General features: G+C 41.7%; 1 protein-coding gene across 7 annotated transcripts in view; it reads right to left on the bottom strand.

Annotated features, from left to right (window-relative positions):
* Window positions 1-20,636, bottom strand: part of LOC137637239 (mitochondrial ribosome-associated GTPase 1) — a 410,833-nt gene that overhangs the window by 322,645 nt on the left and 67,552 nt on the right. For all 7 annotated transcript variants that reach the window (XM_068369501.1, XM_068369500.1, XM_068369504.1 and 4 more), the window contains exon 3: window positions 13,338-13,433. In XM_068369501.1, coding sequence (XP_068225602.1) covers window positions 13,338-13,433 — 96 coding nt within the window. The remainder of the gene's footprint in view (window positions 1-13,337; window positions 13,434-20,636) is intronic.

Below are 20,636 nucleotides of genomic sequence, written 5' to 3'. Positions count from 1 at the left end.
TACTCTTTTCTCTGAGAAGCTTCCCAGATTAATAGAGAGTCTTCTCAAAACTGAGTTCGAGACCCGTACTAGACTTGCTAGGTCCCTCCAATCCATCACCTCCATGGAGTCCCTTGCATCTCTTTACCCAGAGGAAACGCTGTTCAGAGTCGCCACAAAGAACCAGCTGCTATCCTACCAAATAGATCTCCATGACTTCTGGTCAGCACGGGTTAGTTGCAGGAAGTTCGTTCTGTCGGAGGCCACCATCAGGCATGAGCCGAACAGACTGATAGCTTCCTCCTGCTGGGGTAAGACCCTCTTCCCTCAGACCGAGGTGGATAAGGTTCTTCAGGACGCAGCGAGGGCAAACCAGAATTTGCAGGTAAGGTGGGGTCTCTCAGCCAAAAAGAGGTTCGAACCCCAGAGACACACATTCTTCAAGAAGAAGCTGAGGTTTAGTCCTTACAAAGCGGCCCGGGGTACCTCGTCCCCACAGCCTTCCGCGGCCTCGACTTCTCGACAACAGGCGCCTCCTCAGCAGGTAGTCTACCTCGCTGCTCCCCCTGGTACACAGCCCAACCCCTCTTGGATGCCCTCACCTGCATACAACCCTGCCTACGAACCCTCCGGTTCCTTTCGTGGATACCAAAGAGGGAGTTCCAGAGGTAGAGGACAGTTCCGCCAACGCGGCGGGCCCAGAGCAAGGGGTTCCCGTGGAGGGAGGGGCCCTAAGTTCACTCCCTCCCAATGATGTGATGCCGGTAGGAGGGAGACTTTATCACTTCCGGGATCATTGGACCTTCAGTCCATGGGCTCACAGCATAATATCAAGGGGCTTGGGTTGGAAATGGTCACAGGGATCCCCTCCTCCACCGGTGACCTTCTTCCAGAGACCCACTCCCATCCTGGAAGAGTACACTGCGGAGTTACTCAAGAAGAGAGCAATCAAGCGGGTTCGATCCCTGAAGTTCCAAGGCCGCCTGTTTACAGTCCCGAAGAAAGACTCGTCGGCGTTGAGGGTAGTTCTGGACTTGTCGAAGCTCAACTCTTACATCCTTTGCGACAAGTTCCGTATGCTGACTATCTCTCAGGTACGGACCTTACTTCCCCGTGGGGCCGTCACCACCTCTATCGATCTTACCGACGCCTATTATCATGTCCCAGTAGCTCGAAACTTCTCTCCTTATCTAGGCTTCCGTCTCGGCAAGAGAGCCTTCGCATTCAAAGTCATGCCCTTCGGTCTCAGCATTGCCCCCAGGGTATTCACGAAACTGGGGGAGACGGTGCTCGAGCAACTCAGACACCAAGGGATACAAATCGTCGCCTATCTGGACGATTGGCTCATTTGGGCCCAGTCGCACCAGGAATGCAAAAGAGCTACGTCGAAGGTACTCCATTTTCTCGCCAAACTGGGCTTCCAAGTCAACCTCCGGAAGTCCCGCCTACAACCATCAAGCCTCTTCGAATGGTTAGGCATCTGTTGGGACCTCTCAAAGCACAAGCTCTCCCTTCCTCCCAAGAAGGTGAGGGAGATAGCTTCCAAGGTCAGGAACTTTCTCAAACACAAACAGGTGTCCAGAAGAGCTTTAGAACGAGTCCTCGGCCTACTCCAGTTTGCCTCACTGACCGATCTCCTATTAAAAGCCAAACTCAAAGACATCAATCGAGTTTGGAGAAAGAGGGCGACAATACCTTTAAGAGACAAGACCTCGAAGATCCCCTCTGTCTTGAAAATGAGACTACAACCATGGTCCGATCGGAGGAACCTCTCCAAGTCGGTTCCTCTACAGTTCCCCTCTCCACAAGTGACAATTCATACCGACGCGTCTCTGAGTGGTTGGGGGGGTTACTCCCAACATCAGATGTGTCAGGGCTCTTGGTCACCCGCCATGAGACAGTTCCATATCAATGTTCTCGAAGCCATGGCGGTGTTCTTGACCCTGAAGAGAATCTCCCCTCCGAGGTCGACCCACATCAGAGTAGTCTCAGACAGCACGGCCGTAGTCCACTGCCTCAACAGAGGGGGGTCCAAATCACCCAACCTGAATCAGATCCTGGTCACTATCTTCACCTTGGCAGCCGACAAAGACTGGTTCCTGTCAGCAACTCACCTAGCAGGAGTCCAGAATGTGATAGCAGACGCATTATCCAGGACGAGCCCACTGGAATCGGAGTGGTCCCTGGACATGCACTCCTTCCGGTGGATACTCAGGCTGGTTCCAGGTCTCCAGGTAGATCTATTCGCGACCCGACTCAATCACAAACTCCCGTGTTATGTGACACCGAACCTGGACCCTCAGGCTTAGGCCATGGACGCATTAACCCTGGATTGGAACCATTGGCAGAAGATCTTCTTATTCCCTCCAGTGAATCTTCTACTGAAAGTCTTGCACAAACTCCGCTCCTTCAACGGGGTAGTAGCTTTAGTGGCACCTCACTGGCCAAAGAGCAGTTGGTTTCCTCTCCTCCTCGAGTTGAAACTCCATCCCTTCCGGATCCCATTCCCCAAACTGACCCAGGTGGTCCAAACACGGACTGTGTCAGATTCCTCAAGGATAGCCAAAACCCTAACTTTGTGGATTTCATGAAGTTTGCGGCACGTAGGGACGCAAACATCGACCCAGATAATGTCCTCTTTATAGAATCAGACAAAAGGGACTCAACGATTCGCCAATATGATTCGGCGGTTAAGAAACTAGCGGATTTCTTAAGGACTTCAGACCATTCGGTTATGACTCCTAATTTAGCCATCTCCTTCTTTAGGTCCATTTTTGACAAAGGCCTAGCAGCTAGCACTATAACCACCATTAAGTCAGCTCTGAGGAAAGTCTTCCTGGTTGGGTTTAACATTAACCTGGCGGAGTCTTATTTCTCATCTATTCCAAAAGCATGTGCTAGGCTTCGACCTTCGGTCCGTCCTCAAAAGGTCTCTTGGTCTCTAAATGATGTCCTCAAACTGGCCTCCGACACGGACAACGAATCCTGCTCTTATATCACTCTTCTTAGGAAGACTTTATTTCTAACAGCTTTGGCCTCGGGTTCCAGAATCTCAGAACTAGCAGCTCTCTCACGAAACTCAGAGAACATGGATTTCCTCCCTTCAGGTGAGGTACTTCTTTCACCAGACAGGGCGTTCCTAGCTAAGAACGAGGACCCCCAAAATAGGTGGTCCCCTTGGAAGATTATTCCTCTTCTCCAAGATACTTCTCTATGTCCGGTCACCACTCTCAGGGCCTTTTTAGCCAGGACTGCTACCCGATCGTCTGGCCCCTTGTTTATCAGAGAACAAGGAGGTACCATTTCCATACGTGGCATTAGGCAACAGATCCTATACTTCATTAAACAAGCCAATCCGGGATCATTTCCCCATGCTCATGATATCCGATCGATAGCTACCTCCATCAACTATTTCCAGAATATGGACTTTGATAACCTTAAGAAGTACACGGGTTGGAAATCTCCTATGGTCTTCAAACGCCACTATCTAAAGAACTTACAGGCTCTTAAATATCCAACGGTTGCAGCTGGGAGCCTTATCTCTCCCCATTGATCTTTTGTTCTTCCTTTCCTCCATCTCTTCTCTTCTCCCTCCTACCCGCCACTCGCACCACGACGCCGCTTCCTTGGTGGTTCGTTAGCCCTAAGTGTATTACATATTAGGTTAATATGATTGTAACTATTATTGTTTTCCCTTGTTATTAAGTTGGGATATTCTTAGCCATGTCAGTTTTGTTGCATGTTTTCCTCTGATACTCAGAGGTTTCCTTGTTATCATGTTTGTTTATCCTTACTCTCACTATGCCCTGTGGCTAGTTTATATTTTATGCCTACTTACCTGAATTATATATGATTTTCTTTACATGGTGTTGTTTCTCTCCCCTTATTAAATTAGTAGTTATTGTTGGGCTTGGAAGGCATTCTCTGGTACATTTTCGCCCGGCGCCACAGGTTCGACCCAGAAAAGGGATTTTGACGAAGGAAAAATCTATTTCTGGGGAGAGACCTGTGGCGCCCGGCGAAACCCTTCCCCTTATTTTACACGATCCCACCCTTTCCTTTCCAAGCCATCATGGTCAATACAGAAGGATGTTGTTCAGATGGCGCTCGCGTCGTGGCGTGGGTGGTGCGGGGATGGGGATGTGTCTAGGGCCTCTGTATCGGCCCATTCCTTTGGCGAAGGAATTAACTAAATGGAAGACAACCTGTGAATAGTGGATTTCACGCGCCTTTGCTTTATACACGACACCCAAAAGGTGCTCGCGCGAGGGTTGTAACCTCAGCATTCCATGCTTTTATCTTTCTCTGGTATAATTGGAAGGTTTTTATCAGAAAAGGTATACAAGAAGGACTTTTCGCCGGGCGCCACAGGTCTCTCCCCAGAAATAGATTTTTCCTTCGTCAAAATCCCTTAAATAGAGAATTTGAGCGTTGACGACCCGGCTGGAAATAAATGTTTACGATGATGATGACCCCTTTAATGTGATTGGACAGTCGAATTGACTGCAGGGATTTGTGGCAATTGGATACAAGGATTGTTGCCAGTGTGTGGAGTCTGTGGACTACGGTTACCACACAACTTATATATTTAATATTTTGGCGTTCTCGCTTATGTTGATGTTAAATGTGATTTATTTCTGGGTTGTGGTATACGATTGGGTTTAATATTAAGTATTTATTTTAGTGTGTGGGTAAGTGTTTTCGGTACTGTGTGTGGGTAAGTGTTTTTCGGTACTGTGTGTGGGTTAGTGTTTTTTCGGTACTGTATGTGGACTGACGGTGTTGGGTTTATGTAAAGGATATTTTTTTTTTATTATTGGTGAGTCCTGTGTACCCACACACACAGCTATAATATATAAATATAAAAGTGCTATTTCTGTCTGTTTTTGTGTTAAGTTTGTTTAATGATGTGTGATTTTTTTTTTTTTTGTTGCAGTAAATATAGTTTTAAGGTTATGTTTTGTTTGTTTTTCCCTTCGATCAACAGTCCAGTTTGAAGTAAAGTAAGGGGAAAGTTTGTATTGTGGGATATTTTGGAAGAAGAGTGATCAAAGGTGTGGGGTTTGTTTTTGTATACATCCCGCTACATAAATTTGGCGCCCGAACAGGGACCACTGTTGAAGGTGGGATTGAAACTGGACTTTTGGACAAGGGTAAATAGGTTTGAAAAATACTTAAAATATTAAAAGTATTGAAATGGAGTTAATGGAAGAACAGTTGCATATTTTAAAGGAGGAATTGCGGTTGTCTAATGAGCGAGAGGAGAGGTTGTTGTTGGAGAATGCGAGGTTAAGTAGTGAGAATGAGGAGATGCAAAGGAAACTTAGGGAACTTCAGGGAACTGTAGAGAGAGTGGAAGAGGGTGTTGAGATGAGGATGCGAGAAAATGAGAAACGAATGGAAGCTATGATAGGGCAAGTAATGGGGATGATGAAAACTGTTATAGGTGAAGGTGCAGTCGGAGGAGTGGCTTCTGCTTCTGGTAACGGGTTGATGGTGGAAGAGGATAGGGTAAGTGATAATGGGGAAGGTAGTGATAGTGATATTGAAAGTAAAGGGCCTAGACATAGTAAGATTGGAACGAAGGGTGATAGGAAGAAGGAGAAGAAAGGTAAAGATAATGTGAAGAAAGAAAAGAAGAAAGGTCAGGGTGTGAGTGAGGATGATCATGATTGGGTGAAGGTGGTAAGTAAGAAAAAGGGTAAGAAGGGGATAGTTAAAGATAGGACTTTGAGTGTAGAATTAGATTCATTGTATTCAAATGAAGAAGAAGGCAACAAGAAGGGAGTAGACAGTGACGATAGTAGTGAGAATGAAGTAGAGGAAGTTTGTAAGACAGTGTTTATGAGAGAGGTACCTAGGTGTGAAAGGTTTAATGAACATAGCAGTAGGGATGTATATGACTTCTTTAGGGAATATGAAAAGTTTTGTCAGGCTAAGTATGGGGATAGTAAGAGAGTTTGGGCTAGGGAGTTGGGAGAATTTTTGTCAGGATATTTGTTGACGATGTATGGGGTGATAATGAGTGTAGGAGAGGTTGAGTATGAAAGTGTAAAGAAGAGGATAATTGAACAGGTAAAACGTATGAAAGGTAGTGTTAGGTATAAGCGAAAAAATGATTTTGATGAAGCACGAATGAAGGTGGGTGAAGCAATCTCGATGTATGTATGTCGGTTAGAAACATTGGCTAGAAAGAAGTATGGGGACGAAGGAATAAATGAAAATAAGGAACTAATGAAGAAGTTTTTGGGTACAGTACCAGAGAGCGTGTGTGAGTTTATTAATTTGAAACGGAAGGAGAAAATGAGGTGGACTAGAGAGAGATTGACTTGGGATGATATTTTAGAGATAGTTGAGGATTACGAGTTGGATAGGTGTATGAAAGAAAGTAAATCTGTGAGTGTAAGAACTGGAATGGAGGAATGTGTGCCAGAATTTGGTAGTTTTAGAGATGCTGTTATGAGAGGGCCAATGAGGGCAGCTGATAGTGTAGTAGATAGAAGTGTTAGGGTGAGTAATGTAGGAATACCCATGCCGAGAAATGACGGGTTTAGACAGGGAAATCAAGTTTGGAGAGATAGAAGTGCTAGTACGCAGCAAGTTAGGTTAGGTAGTGGTATCCGTGAAGAGAGGTGTTATAGGTGTGGGAAGGTAGGACATAAAAAGAATGAGTGTAGATGGGCATTAGGAGCATGTTTCGGGTGTGGAGAGACAGGGCATCGTATTAGCGACTGTAAGAAAGAGAAAGTGGTTAAGTGTTATCGGTGTGGTATGACTGGACACATAGCGAGTGGATGCCGTAATAATCGTATGAATGTAATTTGTGGTAATTGTGGTAAGGATGGTCATTATGCTAGAATGTGCAAGGAGCCGCGGGGTAAGTGTACTGAATGTGGTGCAGATGGGCATGTAGCTAGGGTTTGTAGAAAGAAGGGATCAAGTCAGCCAGGATGTTCGGGAAACTAATTCATCAGAGGGTTCAGCTGGGTGAGTCCTCGTGTGTGTGGGGAGTGAATGTGATGCATGTTCGTGAGGGTTTATTGCACGAAGATGTGATGGGAGAAAGAGCACATGATTGCATGAGTGTGAAAATGATTTTTAATGGTGTAGAGTTGGTTGGTTTGATTGATACTGGTTGTGGTGTCAATTTAATGTTTAGGAATGCATATGATAAGGTAAAAGAGGTTTGTGAATTTAAGGGATGTAAGGGTGAAGTAAAAGGTATTGGTAATTTGCGTATGCCTGTGCAAGGAAAGTTGCGGGAAAATGTTATGATTGGGGGGCTGATGATGGAGGATAATGATTTTTACGTGGTTGAGGGAGCGAATGAGAAATATGACGTACTGCTTGGGTATAAATTTCTGAAAAAATGTGGTATGATTGTACATCCAAGTGTGAATATGATTGAAATAAAGGTTAAAGGTAATATTTGTGGGGAATTTTATTTAAAGGAAGACGGCAGAGTGAGTATGAAGGTGTGGAAGGGAGTGCCGTTGGTAGCAAAGGAAAGTGTAAAGTTATCGGGTAAGAAAGGTGAGGTTATTAGTGTAAAAGTTGCATGGCCGAGCAGTCTGGGAATTTCAAATAGTGACAAGGATGAATATGTAGTGGAAGGTATGGAAGCAGGTAATTTGGTGAAAACGAGTGCGTATATATATGATGGTGTTATGAATATGCAGGAACCCCAGGTGTATGTAAGGTTGTTGCCGAGTGTTCGGAGGAAGAGAGTACGTGGAATACGTGAGGGCGATTGCATGGGATGTATGTATACACTGATCAATGTAGAGGATGGAAGATATGTTAAGGCGAGACAGGTAATGGCTGGTAAGGTAAAGAACGATGACGATTGGGATTACGATACGTTGAAAGGAAGAATTAAGTTAGATGAGAGTGTAAGTGAGGTCGAAAGGGAACGATTGCTTAAGATGTTATGGGATAAGCGGAGAGTTATGAGTCTCGGTGACGATGATTGTGGGGGGTCAGACCTGCCAGAATTTAAAATAGTTCTCAGTGATGATACCCCCATATATCAGCGTCCCAGGCATTTTTCTCCGCCTATTGCCAAGGAAATAGAAGAGCAGTGCCAGGAGTTAGAACAAATGGGTGTAATAGAAAGGAGTGAGAGTGCCTGGAATAGCCCTATTGTACCTGTAAGAAAGCCTGATGGAAGTTTACGTATGTGTATTGATTATAGGAAGGTGAATGAGGTGACTGTTAAAGAACGTTTTCCAATGAATGTGGTGTCTGATTGTGTTTATAAGATGCATGGAATGAAAGTTTTTACTAAATTAGATTTGGTGAGGGGTTATTACCAGATGCCTCTGGCAGAGGGGAGCAGGCCCATTACCGCATTTTCAAGTACAAATTGTCACTTTCAATTTAAAAGGTTGAGTTTTGGTCTTGCTAATGCGCCTGCTGCCTTCCAAAGAGCGATGAATGTTGTATTGGCTGGTTTTGATCGACAGAAGGTGACTGTTTTTATAGATGATATTCTGATTGCGAGCGAGACTGTTGAGGAACATATGCGGTTGCTTGAGGCAGTGTTGATGCGGTTAATTGAAGTTGGTGTGAAAATTAAGCTTGAGAAGTGTACATGGTTGTCCAGGGAGGTGGAATTTCTTGGGCATGTAGTGGGTGAATCTGGTATAAGGAAGAGTGACAAGTTTGTGAATAAGGTGCGAGAATTTCCACGTCCCCGGACTGTGCGTGAGTTGCGAGGTTTTCTTGGTTTGGTTGAGTTTGGTCGCAAGTTTGTTAGAGATTGTTCAGGTATAGGGAAGCCTTTGAATGAATGGACGGGTAAAAGGAATAGTACGAAGTTAAAATGGGATGATCAGATGATAGAAGCGTTTGAAAGGTTGAAGGAAGAGGCCGCGAAAGACGTCACTTTGGCATTTCCAGACTACAGTGAAAATGCGAATATGCTAGAGTTGTATACGGATGCGAGTGGGGTTAGTATGGGTGGTTGTTTGGTTCAAATGCAGAGAGTAAATGGAGAAGAGCAATTGAGAGTAATAGCGTATGTTAGTAAAGCGTTTAATAAAGCTGAGCGGAAGTATTCGACGATTGACAGGGAATTGGCTGCAATACGATTTTGTGTGAAAGCATTGAAAGTATTTTTGTATGGTGTAAAATTCATTGTGCGTACTGACCATCAGCCCCTAGTGTACATGATAAGGAAAGAGTGTGTGAATGCAAGGGTTGCTAGGACCATAGAGGATTTGAATGAATTTGATTTTAGGTTAGAATATGTACCGGGAAATAAGAATGTGATAGCAGATGCGATGTCGAGGATGCATGGGAGGATGGAAGATAAAGAGAGTAATCAGAATTCTGAAAGGTTGCCTGAAGGTTTAGTTGTGGAGCAGAGTTGTGAAGGGCAAGATATGGTATATAAGTGTATCCTAATGGGTTTAAGTAAGTTGGTACAAGAGGGGTTAAATACGGAAATACCAGGTAGTGTAACTGAGCTTAAAAGAAGGGTGATGAATGAAGTGTCAAAAGAAATGGTATATGAGGAGGAGAGTAGTGTACTAGAAGGGGAAGTATTATCAAGGATATTAATGGTGGTAAGTATGTTGTATGGTGTAACTGTGTATTTGTATTTTGGATGGAATCGACCGATGGAATATAGGGCATGTAAGGAGAATGATAGGGAATATATTTTGAGGATTCAATGTAAGGAGGAATGTTGCAAATTGTTGAGTGAGAAGGATAATGGTGCAAGTGACCTAAATCTAAGATATGACGGTATAGAGGACAGTGAATATGATGATGAACATCAGCCAAAAGGGTTGCCTTTTCCTTTGGACAGCGAGTGACTGAGCCATCTGTAAAGGCGGAACTGTTGCATCTACACCAATGAGTGCAAATTTAAGGGTAGACCACCATTTATGTTCTTGAGTTTTCCAGAGATGGTTTCTTTTATGGTTAAATTGTATCCCTTTTCAGTTGAAGCATAAACTCTCTGAGCAAAAGCTCTAAGCTGAGTATAGTTATTCCAGGTCAAATCTGATCTGTTGCCCTTCCAAAAATGATAGGCCTCCTGCTTCTCCAAATAAGCACGTCTACAATCATCATTGAACCAAGGTTTGTCCTTCACTCGGTACCTTAGCACACGAGAAGGGACACGCCTATCAATCATGTTGACTAGATTCTCATTCAACAGGATCAACACTACTATATAATTGTGACCAATTCAAGCACAAAAAATCATGCAAAATCCCATTCCAGTCAGTTGGAGAGCTCATATAAATTTTACAAAAGTATGATACATCAGGAACAGGCTGCTCAGTCTTCACTACTAATGAAATCGAGGCATGATCAGATGCCCCAACTGGAGAACCAACCTTACATGTTAAAACACCAGGGGAGTCAGTGTATACGAGGTCCAAGCAATTACCAGACCTGTGAGTAGCTCCACTTATGATTTGCTCACAGCCTGACTCGGAAGCAAAGTCTAAATCTCTTAAGCCATGGCAATCGGTAGGAGAGATAGAACTTAACCACTCCCTATGGTGAGCATTGAAATTACCAACAAAGACAAAAGAAGCCTTTCTATCATCTTCTTGCATTTTAGCCATAATGGTAAGAACACAATCAAAGATAGAATCATCCATGTCTGGATTCCGGTAGATCGAACACAAATAAAAGTTGTTATGCCTGCCACAAACTTTTATTACCTGAATCTCATGCCATCTACAATCATAGAAGAACTTATGAGAAGCAGGGTACTCAGTCGTAATATACACTGCCATTCCCCTGGCCCTAGGGATGGCATCACGTTTCAACAATATTAGTTTCTTAAAATCAGTTTTAAGGAGCTCAGATGAGTGCCTCATATTAGAAACCAAAGTTTCCGAGCACAAAAGAATATCATACTGTCTGGACGCAACTGTAAGGTCTTGAATATTTACATGAAGACCACGAATATTGTAATACAGTAGACGACATTGACGAAATCTAGGACGTACTGGTCCCGGATTTTGCTCAATATCTCTAGACAGCATAAGAATCAATGGTAATAAAAAAAAGACACATCATACTTAAAAACTAGATTAACAAGAATTATAACAAAAATAATATGTACAGAAAAATAAACACAGTGATTAATCAAACATATAGACTATAGAAAAGTCTGATAAACTGGTCAACATGGAGGAGCCGATACACCATGCAAGGCTAAATACCCTCCAGGATAGCCACTTCAACTGAAGGGAGGACAGTAAGGATGGTTTTGAGAAGAAAAAGAATCAAGAGAAGGAAAAGACAACCTCTTGATAAACCACCAGGCATTCATGGCTCTTCTATTAAGCTTGTCCAACACACCATTTAAAAAAAAAAAGAGGGGGGGGGGAAGAGAGGAAAAAAAAGATAGAATAGTGTGCCAGAGTGTACCCTCAAGCAAAAGAACTCTAACCCAAGACAGTGGAAGACCATGGTACAGAGGCTATGGCACTACCCAAGACTAGAGAACAATGGTTTAATTTTGGAGTGTCCTTCTCCTAGAAGAGCTGCTTACCATAGGAAAAGAGTCTCTTCTACCTTACCGAGGATAGTACGTACTTTGAACAGTTACAGTACAGTAGTTAACCCCATGTGTGAAGAAGTGTTTGGTAATCTTATCGTTGTCAGGTGTATGAGGAAAGACGAGAATCTGTAAGGAAGAGGCCTTTGGTTCTAATTCTATGGGAGTATCACTGTAGCAAATATCCCTTAGAAGGCTACCTTTAGGAACCCTTCCATCATCACGACATGGCCTGAACCCAAAAAGGTAACTTATTCACAGATGCGTAACTCCATTTGTTTGTTCGTTATGATTGACAATGATAAGTAAACAAAACAGTGGTTTCAATTTTAGTTGGCATTTAGAAAAAGCATGATATAAAATCGTCTTTATTTAGTTAATTTTAGATTTCAAATGACACAGCAAATGCTAGCCTATAAATTGATGGTTTTGTAATTCACCAGTTGTCTTATGGAACAGATATGACCTCAATTCATTAAAATTTGTCCAAATTTTAGTTTGTCTCGCACATGGAAAGATACAGTATTTATACCCACCCTGGACATTACTTCAAACTTTTTTGGAGTTAGTAAGACTTTAAAACCTTTTTATTGTTTTATTTATTCATATGAACGATACAAAATTTTAAAAAATATTGTACAGAACATAGAATATATTGAAAATGGGTGGCAAGAAAGTTTCATTGGGTAAGTTGCCATTTGCCTTGGCCGTAATGGAATAATTCCCGTTATGTGTTTTTTTTATGTCCTGTTTTCAAGTTTATCACTTGTCACATGTGAGTGTGTAAGGTACTTTTACAACTTATCATTTCTATGTCCAGTTTCTGATTATACTGCTTTAATTAGTAACTATTTAATTGGCATTTTCAACTTCTCTTTATGTTAATCACTCATGACCTGCTTTAGTAACTTAATAACAATAACTTGAATTTTTGTGTATTTATAAATGTTTCCTCGTACTATAAATGTATGCCACAATTGTAATAAAGTTTGTAAGTTCAGACTGTTTTTTAATAATCATATCATGAAAATATGTTTCATAGATACACCCAGAAAACTACTGTTCTCTAATATTTCACTATGGAAATTAATAACCGATTTATACACTTCTAAATGATGGAAATCCATTTTGTAGTTCATTTGGTTTTAGTAAAAGATTTCTTTAATAATTGAAAAATTATATGGAACAAGTTTTCTTTTACCAGATTTACCAGACAAACAGGCAGTAAAGCCTGTAAAAGCATATGGTGTTTCCCCCAGAAGCCAAGTGTGTGGCTTGTACTTGCTATATTGTTGTCACAACTGCAACATCAGTGAGAAGATTTTGAAAAAACTGTAAAATAGTAAAAATGTCTAGAAAGGCTTCAAAATTAACATACTAAGAGCATTTTACCATATCTTCATCATTTTTAGGGGTGGGTGCTAAAGGGTTAATAATACATATTTGTAAGTTAATGAATCTTTAGAGCCTTGAAAGAAAAAAGACAGTACAGGTATGTTCAAAATATATTGCCCCTTCTTTTGCTTGTAATGTTGAAAAAAAAGAAAACTATAAACTATTTATTTTTACATATTTAATATCTTCCACCTTTAATTCAATCTCATGTATAATCATGAAAAATGCATAAAAAATATAAGGTATGCATGAAACTGCAAACAATTGGAAAATCGAAATATATAATGAATACTTACTAAATGATACACAACATACTGGGGCAACTGCACAACAAAATAATTCATATTCTAAATATAAAACAATTACCAGAAAGTCTAAGGATTTTTTTTCTACTGAAAACAAGTACTGTATATTACATAAGAAGATTCGTTCTTACCTCACAGCAGTAGAACCAAGAAGTTCCCTTATGTCATCTGTTGGCTTTTCTAGCCCTAGGTATTCAACATATTTATGGTTCCCTCTATTATTCAAGCTGAAAAAGAAGCCCAATTAAGTGCAATGTATCAAGTATGTTCACCCTTAAATGTTTTTAAAATACACTGAAGTATCATCAATATCATTCAAAAAGTCTCTTCTAATACTAAAATTTAGATTTTATAACTAATCGAAAAATATTCCACTAAGAAATAATGTTTTATTCAATGACAAACTATAGACAGAAATATAAAAATATGCATTCAACTTTTGTACATGACTAAAATTCAAATGATTAAATTTTTGGGCTCAGGCCATGTCGTCCTGATGGAAGGTTCCTTCAGTAACTTCCTTGGGGTATATTTGACTACAGTAGATATTCCCAGAGAATTAAACTAAAGGTTTCACAGAATTCTAGCTTCTGGCGCGAGTACCCATAAGGTTTCCCTTTAGGATATCGTATAATAACAGGGGACATATGCTTGACACACCACATAGCTATCTGTACCCCACACAGCGTTTACGCTTCGAGAGGGAGGTGTGGCAAGTTATGGGAGGAGCCGTTACCAAGTTCTCCTCCTCCGTTACTGTTACGGTACTCGGTGACGTCATAACCGCCGCCATGCTGGCCGCCATCTTGGTTGACGTCACCGTTGCGCGCCTTCCTCATTCCTTCACTCGTAGCGTCTTTGACCAGGTGTTTTTTCCCAGTTACAGTGATGCCTCAGCATACGAAAGTAATCCGTTCAGGATACAGTTTCGTATCCTGGTTTTTTCATATACTGAGTCGCGTTTTACATGTAAATAGCCTAATCCGTTCCAAGCCTTATGAAAATACAGTGAACCCTCGTTTATCGCGGTAGATAGGTTCCAGACGCGGGCGCGATAGGTGAAAATCCGCGAAGTAGTGACAGCATATTTACCTATTTATTTAACATGTATATTCGGACTTTTAAAACCTTCCCTTGTACGTAGTACTGTTAACAAACCACCCTTTACACCCTGTAATGTACAGAACACTTAATGCATGTACTACAGCACCCTAAACTAAAACAGGCACAAATATTAAAGGCGATTTTATATCATGTGTTTCCTAAACACCTAAAAAGCACGATAAAAAATGGCAACCAATGTTTTGTTTACGTTCATCTCTGATCATAATGAAGAAACAAACTCATTTAGTGTACACATATATGTACGTATGGTTAGTTTTTGCATCGATTATATTGATTATACAGTACTGTATGTTGATTTTTTTATTACCAATGTTTTAGTTTACGTATTTTTCTTAGGACTTCCAAATGAAATCTTTTTCTTTATGACGCCGCCTGAAACGACGGCGTGTACGCTCAGTAAACAACCACGCTCAGAACAAACAAGGCATTTAACACGCATGATGATAGTGATAAATAATGATACAGTACATACAGTATTTACAGTACAAAGCATTTACAAAATATGTTACCTTACAAATATAAATTATACAGTACTTGTACGTAGCAAAGCAGGAAAACAATTTGAGAGAGAGAGAGAGAGAGAGAGAGAGAGAGAGAGAGAGAGAGAGAGAGAGAGAGAGAGAGAGAGAGAGAGAGAGAGATTGTTTTACGTACGTAAATGTAAATTTTAAACAAAAAAAATATGATAGGTTACAACATGTAGACTTTTAAAACCTTCCCTTTAACTTAATGCATACAGTACGTACAGTACTAAACTATAAAACAGGTTAAAGTAAAAAATAAAGATTGTTACTGTACTCACCACGAAAGAAGTTCCAGAAAAACTTGAATGACGATGGCGATGAATTTGCTGCACAGTAGAAATGATGATGATGAAGCTGATGATGTGTTCTACTGTGCAGTCAATGATAGTATTTTACGTCTCTTCAGACGGAGGTGTCTTTTCCTGGGACACCTCTTCAACTTCTTCAATTTCTTCCGAAGGCGTACTAGCAGGAGGAACTGGCTCTTTTTTGCGAGGCTGAAAAAACATTGTGATCGGAAGTTGTTGCCGCTGCTTCTTTTTTCGATCCAAGAGCATCCTGTAGGGAGTCGTGATGTCATCGACCTTGTTGCAGAATTGCATCGCGCGAACCATATCCTCGTCCCACTCTTGCAACATTTCTTTCGCCTCCTTCATATGGTTGCAGAACTTGGCGAGCCGTTCTAATGTTAAGCCCGTTTCTTCTACATTTTCTTGGGTCTCTTCCTGGGTACCCTCACTCTCTTCCTCACTTGCCGATTTCGTCAGGTCTTCGAGATCTGCGTCAGTTAGGGGCTGGGAATGGCAGTCCAACAACTCGTCGACGTCTTCAGTCGTCATGTCGCCAAACCCGTCACCCCCAATTATGGCAGCCAACTGCACAGATTTCCGTATTGCAGAGTGTTGGATTTCCGACGGAGTAAATCCCTTGTCGTCGTAAACAATATCGGGCCACAGCTTCTTCCAGCTCGCATTTACAGTTGCAGGTTTCATCTCTTGAAGTGCCTTTTGAATATTCTGCAGGCACGTGGCTATGGTGTACTGCCGCCAGTACGCCTTCAAGTTGAAGTCTTCATCCTCGTCATCTTGGGCAGCATCCACACACGCAACGAGGTCCGCCAAGGTATTCTTCGTGTAGAGGGCCTTGAACGCCCTGATAACCCCCTGGTCCATTGGTTGAATTAATGACGTGGTGTTGGGTGGCAGGAACTCAACCTGAACGCCCTCACGCGACAGGTCAGTTGCGTGTCCACCAGCGTTATCCATAAGGAGAAGGATCTTGAATGGCAAGCCCTTCTCTAAGAGATATTCATGGACTTGCGGGATGAAACACTGGTGGAACCAGTTGGAGGTCAGCATCTTCGTAATCCATGCCTTTTGATTATGCATCCAGTACACGGGAAGGAGATTCTTATTTTTGTTTTTCAAAGCGCGAGGATTTTTCGACTTATAAATAAGCCCCGGCTTTAACAAAAATCCAGCAGCATTGCCACACATCACGAGGGTAACGCGATCCTTGAATGCCTTAAAGCCAGAGGCTTTGGCTTCCTCTTTGAACAGGAAAGTTCGCGACGGCATTCTCTTCCAAAACAAGCCGGTTTCATCCATATTAAACACTTGTTCCGGCTTGTATCCACCTTCAGCGATAATGTTCTTGAAAGTCTGGTTCACGTAAGTTTCAGCAGCGGCAGTGTCAGCGGAAGCAGACTCCCCATGCAGGGAAACGCTTTTCAGGGCGAAGCGTTTCTGAAACTTCGCGAACCATCCTTTGCTGGCGGAAAAACGTTGTTTCTGACGCTGGGAATCAGTGGAGGTCCCTGGTTGAGGATCATCTACATCATCATCTTCTTCAGCATGGTCGCCATCGTCGTCATGAGGTTCCTTTGCCGCAAAATTCTCATACAAGCTCAAAGCCTTTGTTCGGATGGTGTTCGTATCCAACGCTATGTTCTTCTTCCGACAGTCGGCAATCCACACAGCTAAAGCACCTTCCATGCGTACGATCGTTTTATTACGCGTTGTAACGACTCGCTTCGCTGATCTGCTAAAGGTGATTGCAGCAGTCTTTCTAATGTTCGCCTCGTCCTTCCTGATGTAGCGAACGGTGGATTCGTTGATGCCAAAATGGCGGCCGGCGGCCGCGTAACTTCTACCATCTTTTAACATGTCGAGAAGCGTAACCTTCTCAGCTATCGTCATCATTCTTCGGTGGCGTTTAGGCTCACTACCAGCCTTACTAGAAGCAGAACGCTTGGGAGCCATTGTAACAGAAAGTTCAACAAAAAGTTCAACTTAAAACAGTCGCACACAGCACAGATTCAACTTCACAAACTTAAGAACGTCTACTCAGCAATACGCGGAAAGAGAAAGTGAACGATGCAGTCCCGCGAGAACTCTGATGCTGCGGGTTGGAGATGCGGGCCAAACACCAATCACAGGCTAGATAACAAAACTTGAGTTTTGATTCGTCATCTATCAGCGCTTGAACCAATCACAACCCGTCTTATACAGTACTATGGTGCGTTGGTTACTCATAGAAGATGTCCCGCGCACACTGAACGTACGTAGATTAAGTACAATACCGTAATAATAATAAATAATGATAATAATACTGTACAGTAATAATAATAATAATAATGATTAATAATAATAACAATAATAATTTTATTAACAACAACAACAATAATAATAATAATAACAATAATAATAAAAATTTACGTACGTACGCTATTTTACGCCTCTCTCTCTCTCTCTCTCTCTCTCTCTCTCTCTCTCTCTCTCTCTCTCTCTCTCTCTCTCTCTCTCTCTCTCTCTCGTACGCTTACAGTACTTATTCGAAATGTGATTTTTGCAACAAAGAATATTATTGGATGCAGTACTGTACTACGTACGTATACATACAAAAGATTCATGGAAAAGAAGCACATCCATTACAGTACACACCATTCTAATATGGTATGACTGCATCTGATTTGCGTTTCATGTTCGATTTAATTTTACTACGTACTGAATTATCGTATGATCACATTCTCTTTTCGTGTTTTATTTCTTTCTGTGCTGAATTATATATCATATGTAATGCAATGAACAATCAGTAAGAGCAGATATTACTATAATTACAGTATTAATGGAATTACAGGTAACAAAATATCGTATTTGGTTATCTTCAGATTTCGCGGTATTTTCGAATTTTCCGGAAAATCCGCGATATGTATATATATATGGGTTATGGGAAAACCCCGCGAAGTGGTGAATCCGCGATTGTCGAACCGCGAAGTAGCGAGGGTTCACTGTACACCTTTTCTTTCATAAACACACTAAACTGTAGTAATAAACATGCAATGCAGCCATTTCTATCATTCAATAATTAACCTAACCGTTAAAAACAGTCTAATCCATTCCAGAAACCACCATGAGATTATTCAATAATGTAGTTATAGCCTAGTTATCCCCTCCAAGCCCTAAGAAAATGGTCCGTTTTCTTTACTACTGTATAAAAGTTACTGTACTGTATGTAAAGCATTTGGATCAGTGAAGGTGTATTGTCACCTGTACACCTAAATTAAGGGTTGATACCCTGAAAAAAAAGATACAGTACAGTTAATTAACAAAAAAGTTGAAACTTACCTTTTGATTGAGACGATGTCCGATAGCGAAGTCGCAGCAGAGGAGGATGGCATAAGGCAGAAAACGTAACAAGTGACAGACTACGTACAATAATTTACACACTTAACACTTTAACACTTAAACTTTACAAAATAAAATAAATGGCAGAAATAATTAACACTCAACATTACGTATGGAAAACTATAAAATGAAAGAAAAAATTACTTTAACACTTAACGATAACAAAACTTAAAATTGAATTTTTTTTTTTTGCTTTTTTTTTAAATTTACATTTTTTACATTTTCTAAATTTCTTCTACTTCTTCATCACTTTCTTTTTTCTGTTTCTTTTCTTTACTTTCACCTTCTACTTCTTCATCACTTCCTCTTTTCTGTTTCTTTTCTTCACTTTCACCTTCGTCTTGGCCTACTAATACTGCTGGCCTCTTTAATAAGAAACTATCCATGGAAGCTTGTTTCTGCCTACTTTTCAACACATTTCTAAAATGCGTTAGGCAAACGTCATTGCAGTGTTGAAGCGCACGGTTGCTATAAACTTTTTCTGGATGTACCTTTTTGACGTAATCTGCCATTTTATGGAAACATGCGAGAATTTCCTTAATGTCTGCCGTTTTCAAAGGTCTAACATCCTCCTCATCACCGCTAGAGAACTGCTCTTGAACAACACTCACTTGCATCGTCTCCAACTCCTTCAGGTCATCCGTCGTCAACTCCTCGTGGTGCTCCTCGATAAGTTCATCTATATCTTCGGCGCTAACTTCCAGCCCATGGACGTACCAAGATGTACGATGTCAGCCACCTCAGACTGCAGAAAGGGTTCAGGATCGTCAACGATCTCGGCTTCGCCTCCAGGCTTTCCAAACTCCTCGAAGTCTCGTGCGGAGACAACATCAGGCCACAGCTTCCTCCAAGAGAAGTTCAGGGTACGCCTCAAAACTCCCTGCCAAGCGAGATCGATGAGTCTGAGGCATATCACAATGTTAAAATGATCTTTCCAGAGCTCACGCAGAGTGAGGTTTGTACTTTTTGGGCTCAAGCCATAACGTCCTGATGGAAGGTTCCTTTAGTAGCTTCCTAAGGGTATATATGTCTACAGTGGATATTCCCAGAGAATTAAACCAAAGGTTTCACAGAATTCTAACTTCTGGCACGAGTACCCTAAAGGTTTCCCTTTAGAATATCGTATATCAACAGGGGACGTATGCATTGACACGCCACATGGCCATCTGCACCCCACATAGCGTTTATGCTTCGAGGGGGAAAAGGTGGCGAGATAACTGAGGAGCCGTTGCAAAGTTATCCTCCTATGTTACTGTTACGGTACCTCGCGGCATAAACATACGGCAGCCATAGCTGTCCGCCATCATGAATGACGTCACATCCGTCTTCTCCATTCCAACCTTAGTAGCGCATCTACGTTGTTTGGTTTTTTCCCAGTGCTCTTATTTTTTGCCTTTTGTCGCCATGTCGCAACTTTCAGCCTCACCTTCTTCTGGAAAGTTGAGTACCATGTTTTCGTATTGTATAAATAAGCTCTGGCCGTAAAGTAACGACTATTTTTCCTAAAATCTTGTGTTTTGTGGCGGAGCTGTGCCTTGACCGGAGGCGTCATGTTGCGACGCTGCTGTTCACACCGCATGCTTTATTTAGTTAGCCAGAACAGCGTTTCCGGTCTCATAACTAATTAAATATCATTAGTTATTTAGTCTTCATTGCTAGGAATTAGTTATATTATGCCGATAGTATTCTCGGCGCACTTAGTTAGCCGACCCCCATGCTAGCCCTACTAGCCTACCTTAGGCTCGATGCCTAGTGTTCATGTTTACTTACTGCATGATATAATAAGTGTTCCTAGTGTTTTTAAAATTATGAAATGAAGATATAGGCATTTATATATACAAGATTTAGTGTTGCACTTGTTTTCGCCTTCTAGGGACCATTCAAGGGATCGTGCATGGTCTACCCATTGTCACTCCCCAAACCTAACGTTGGGGCCCTTGTATGCTTCCTTATCTCCCCTGTTACCTTACAAGGTAACCTCCTCCCTCTGGGTAGCCTTGCTATATCCTAGCCCTCTTACCTCGAATTGCATTCGGGTAGGTTAGGCTGGGGTTGTTCTTTCCTTCTCCTCACCATTGTTCATAGCTTGAGTTGG

The sequence above is a fragment of the Palaemon carinicauda genome, unplaced genomic scaffold, assembly GCF_036898095.1.
Source record: "Palaemon carinicauda isolate YSFRI2023 unplaced genomic scaffold, ASM3689809v2 scaffold6, whole genome shotgun sequence".
NCBI lineage: Eukaryota > Metazoa > Arthropoda > Malacostraca > Decapoda > Palaemonidae > Palaemon > Palaemon carinicauda.
Note: the sequence above shows the minus strand (reverse complement) of the source record. Positions and strands in the feature narration are given on the sequence as shown.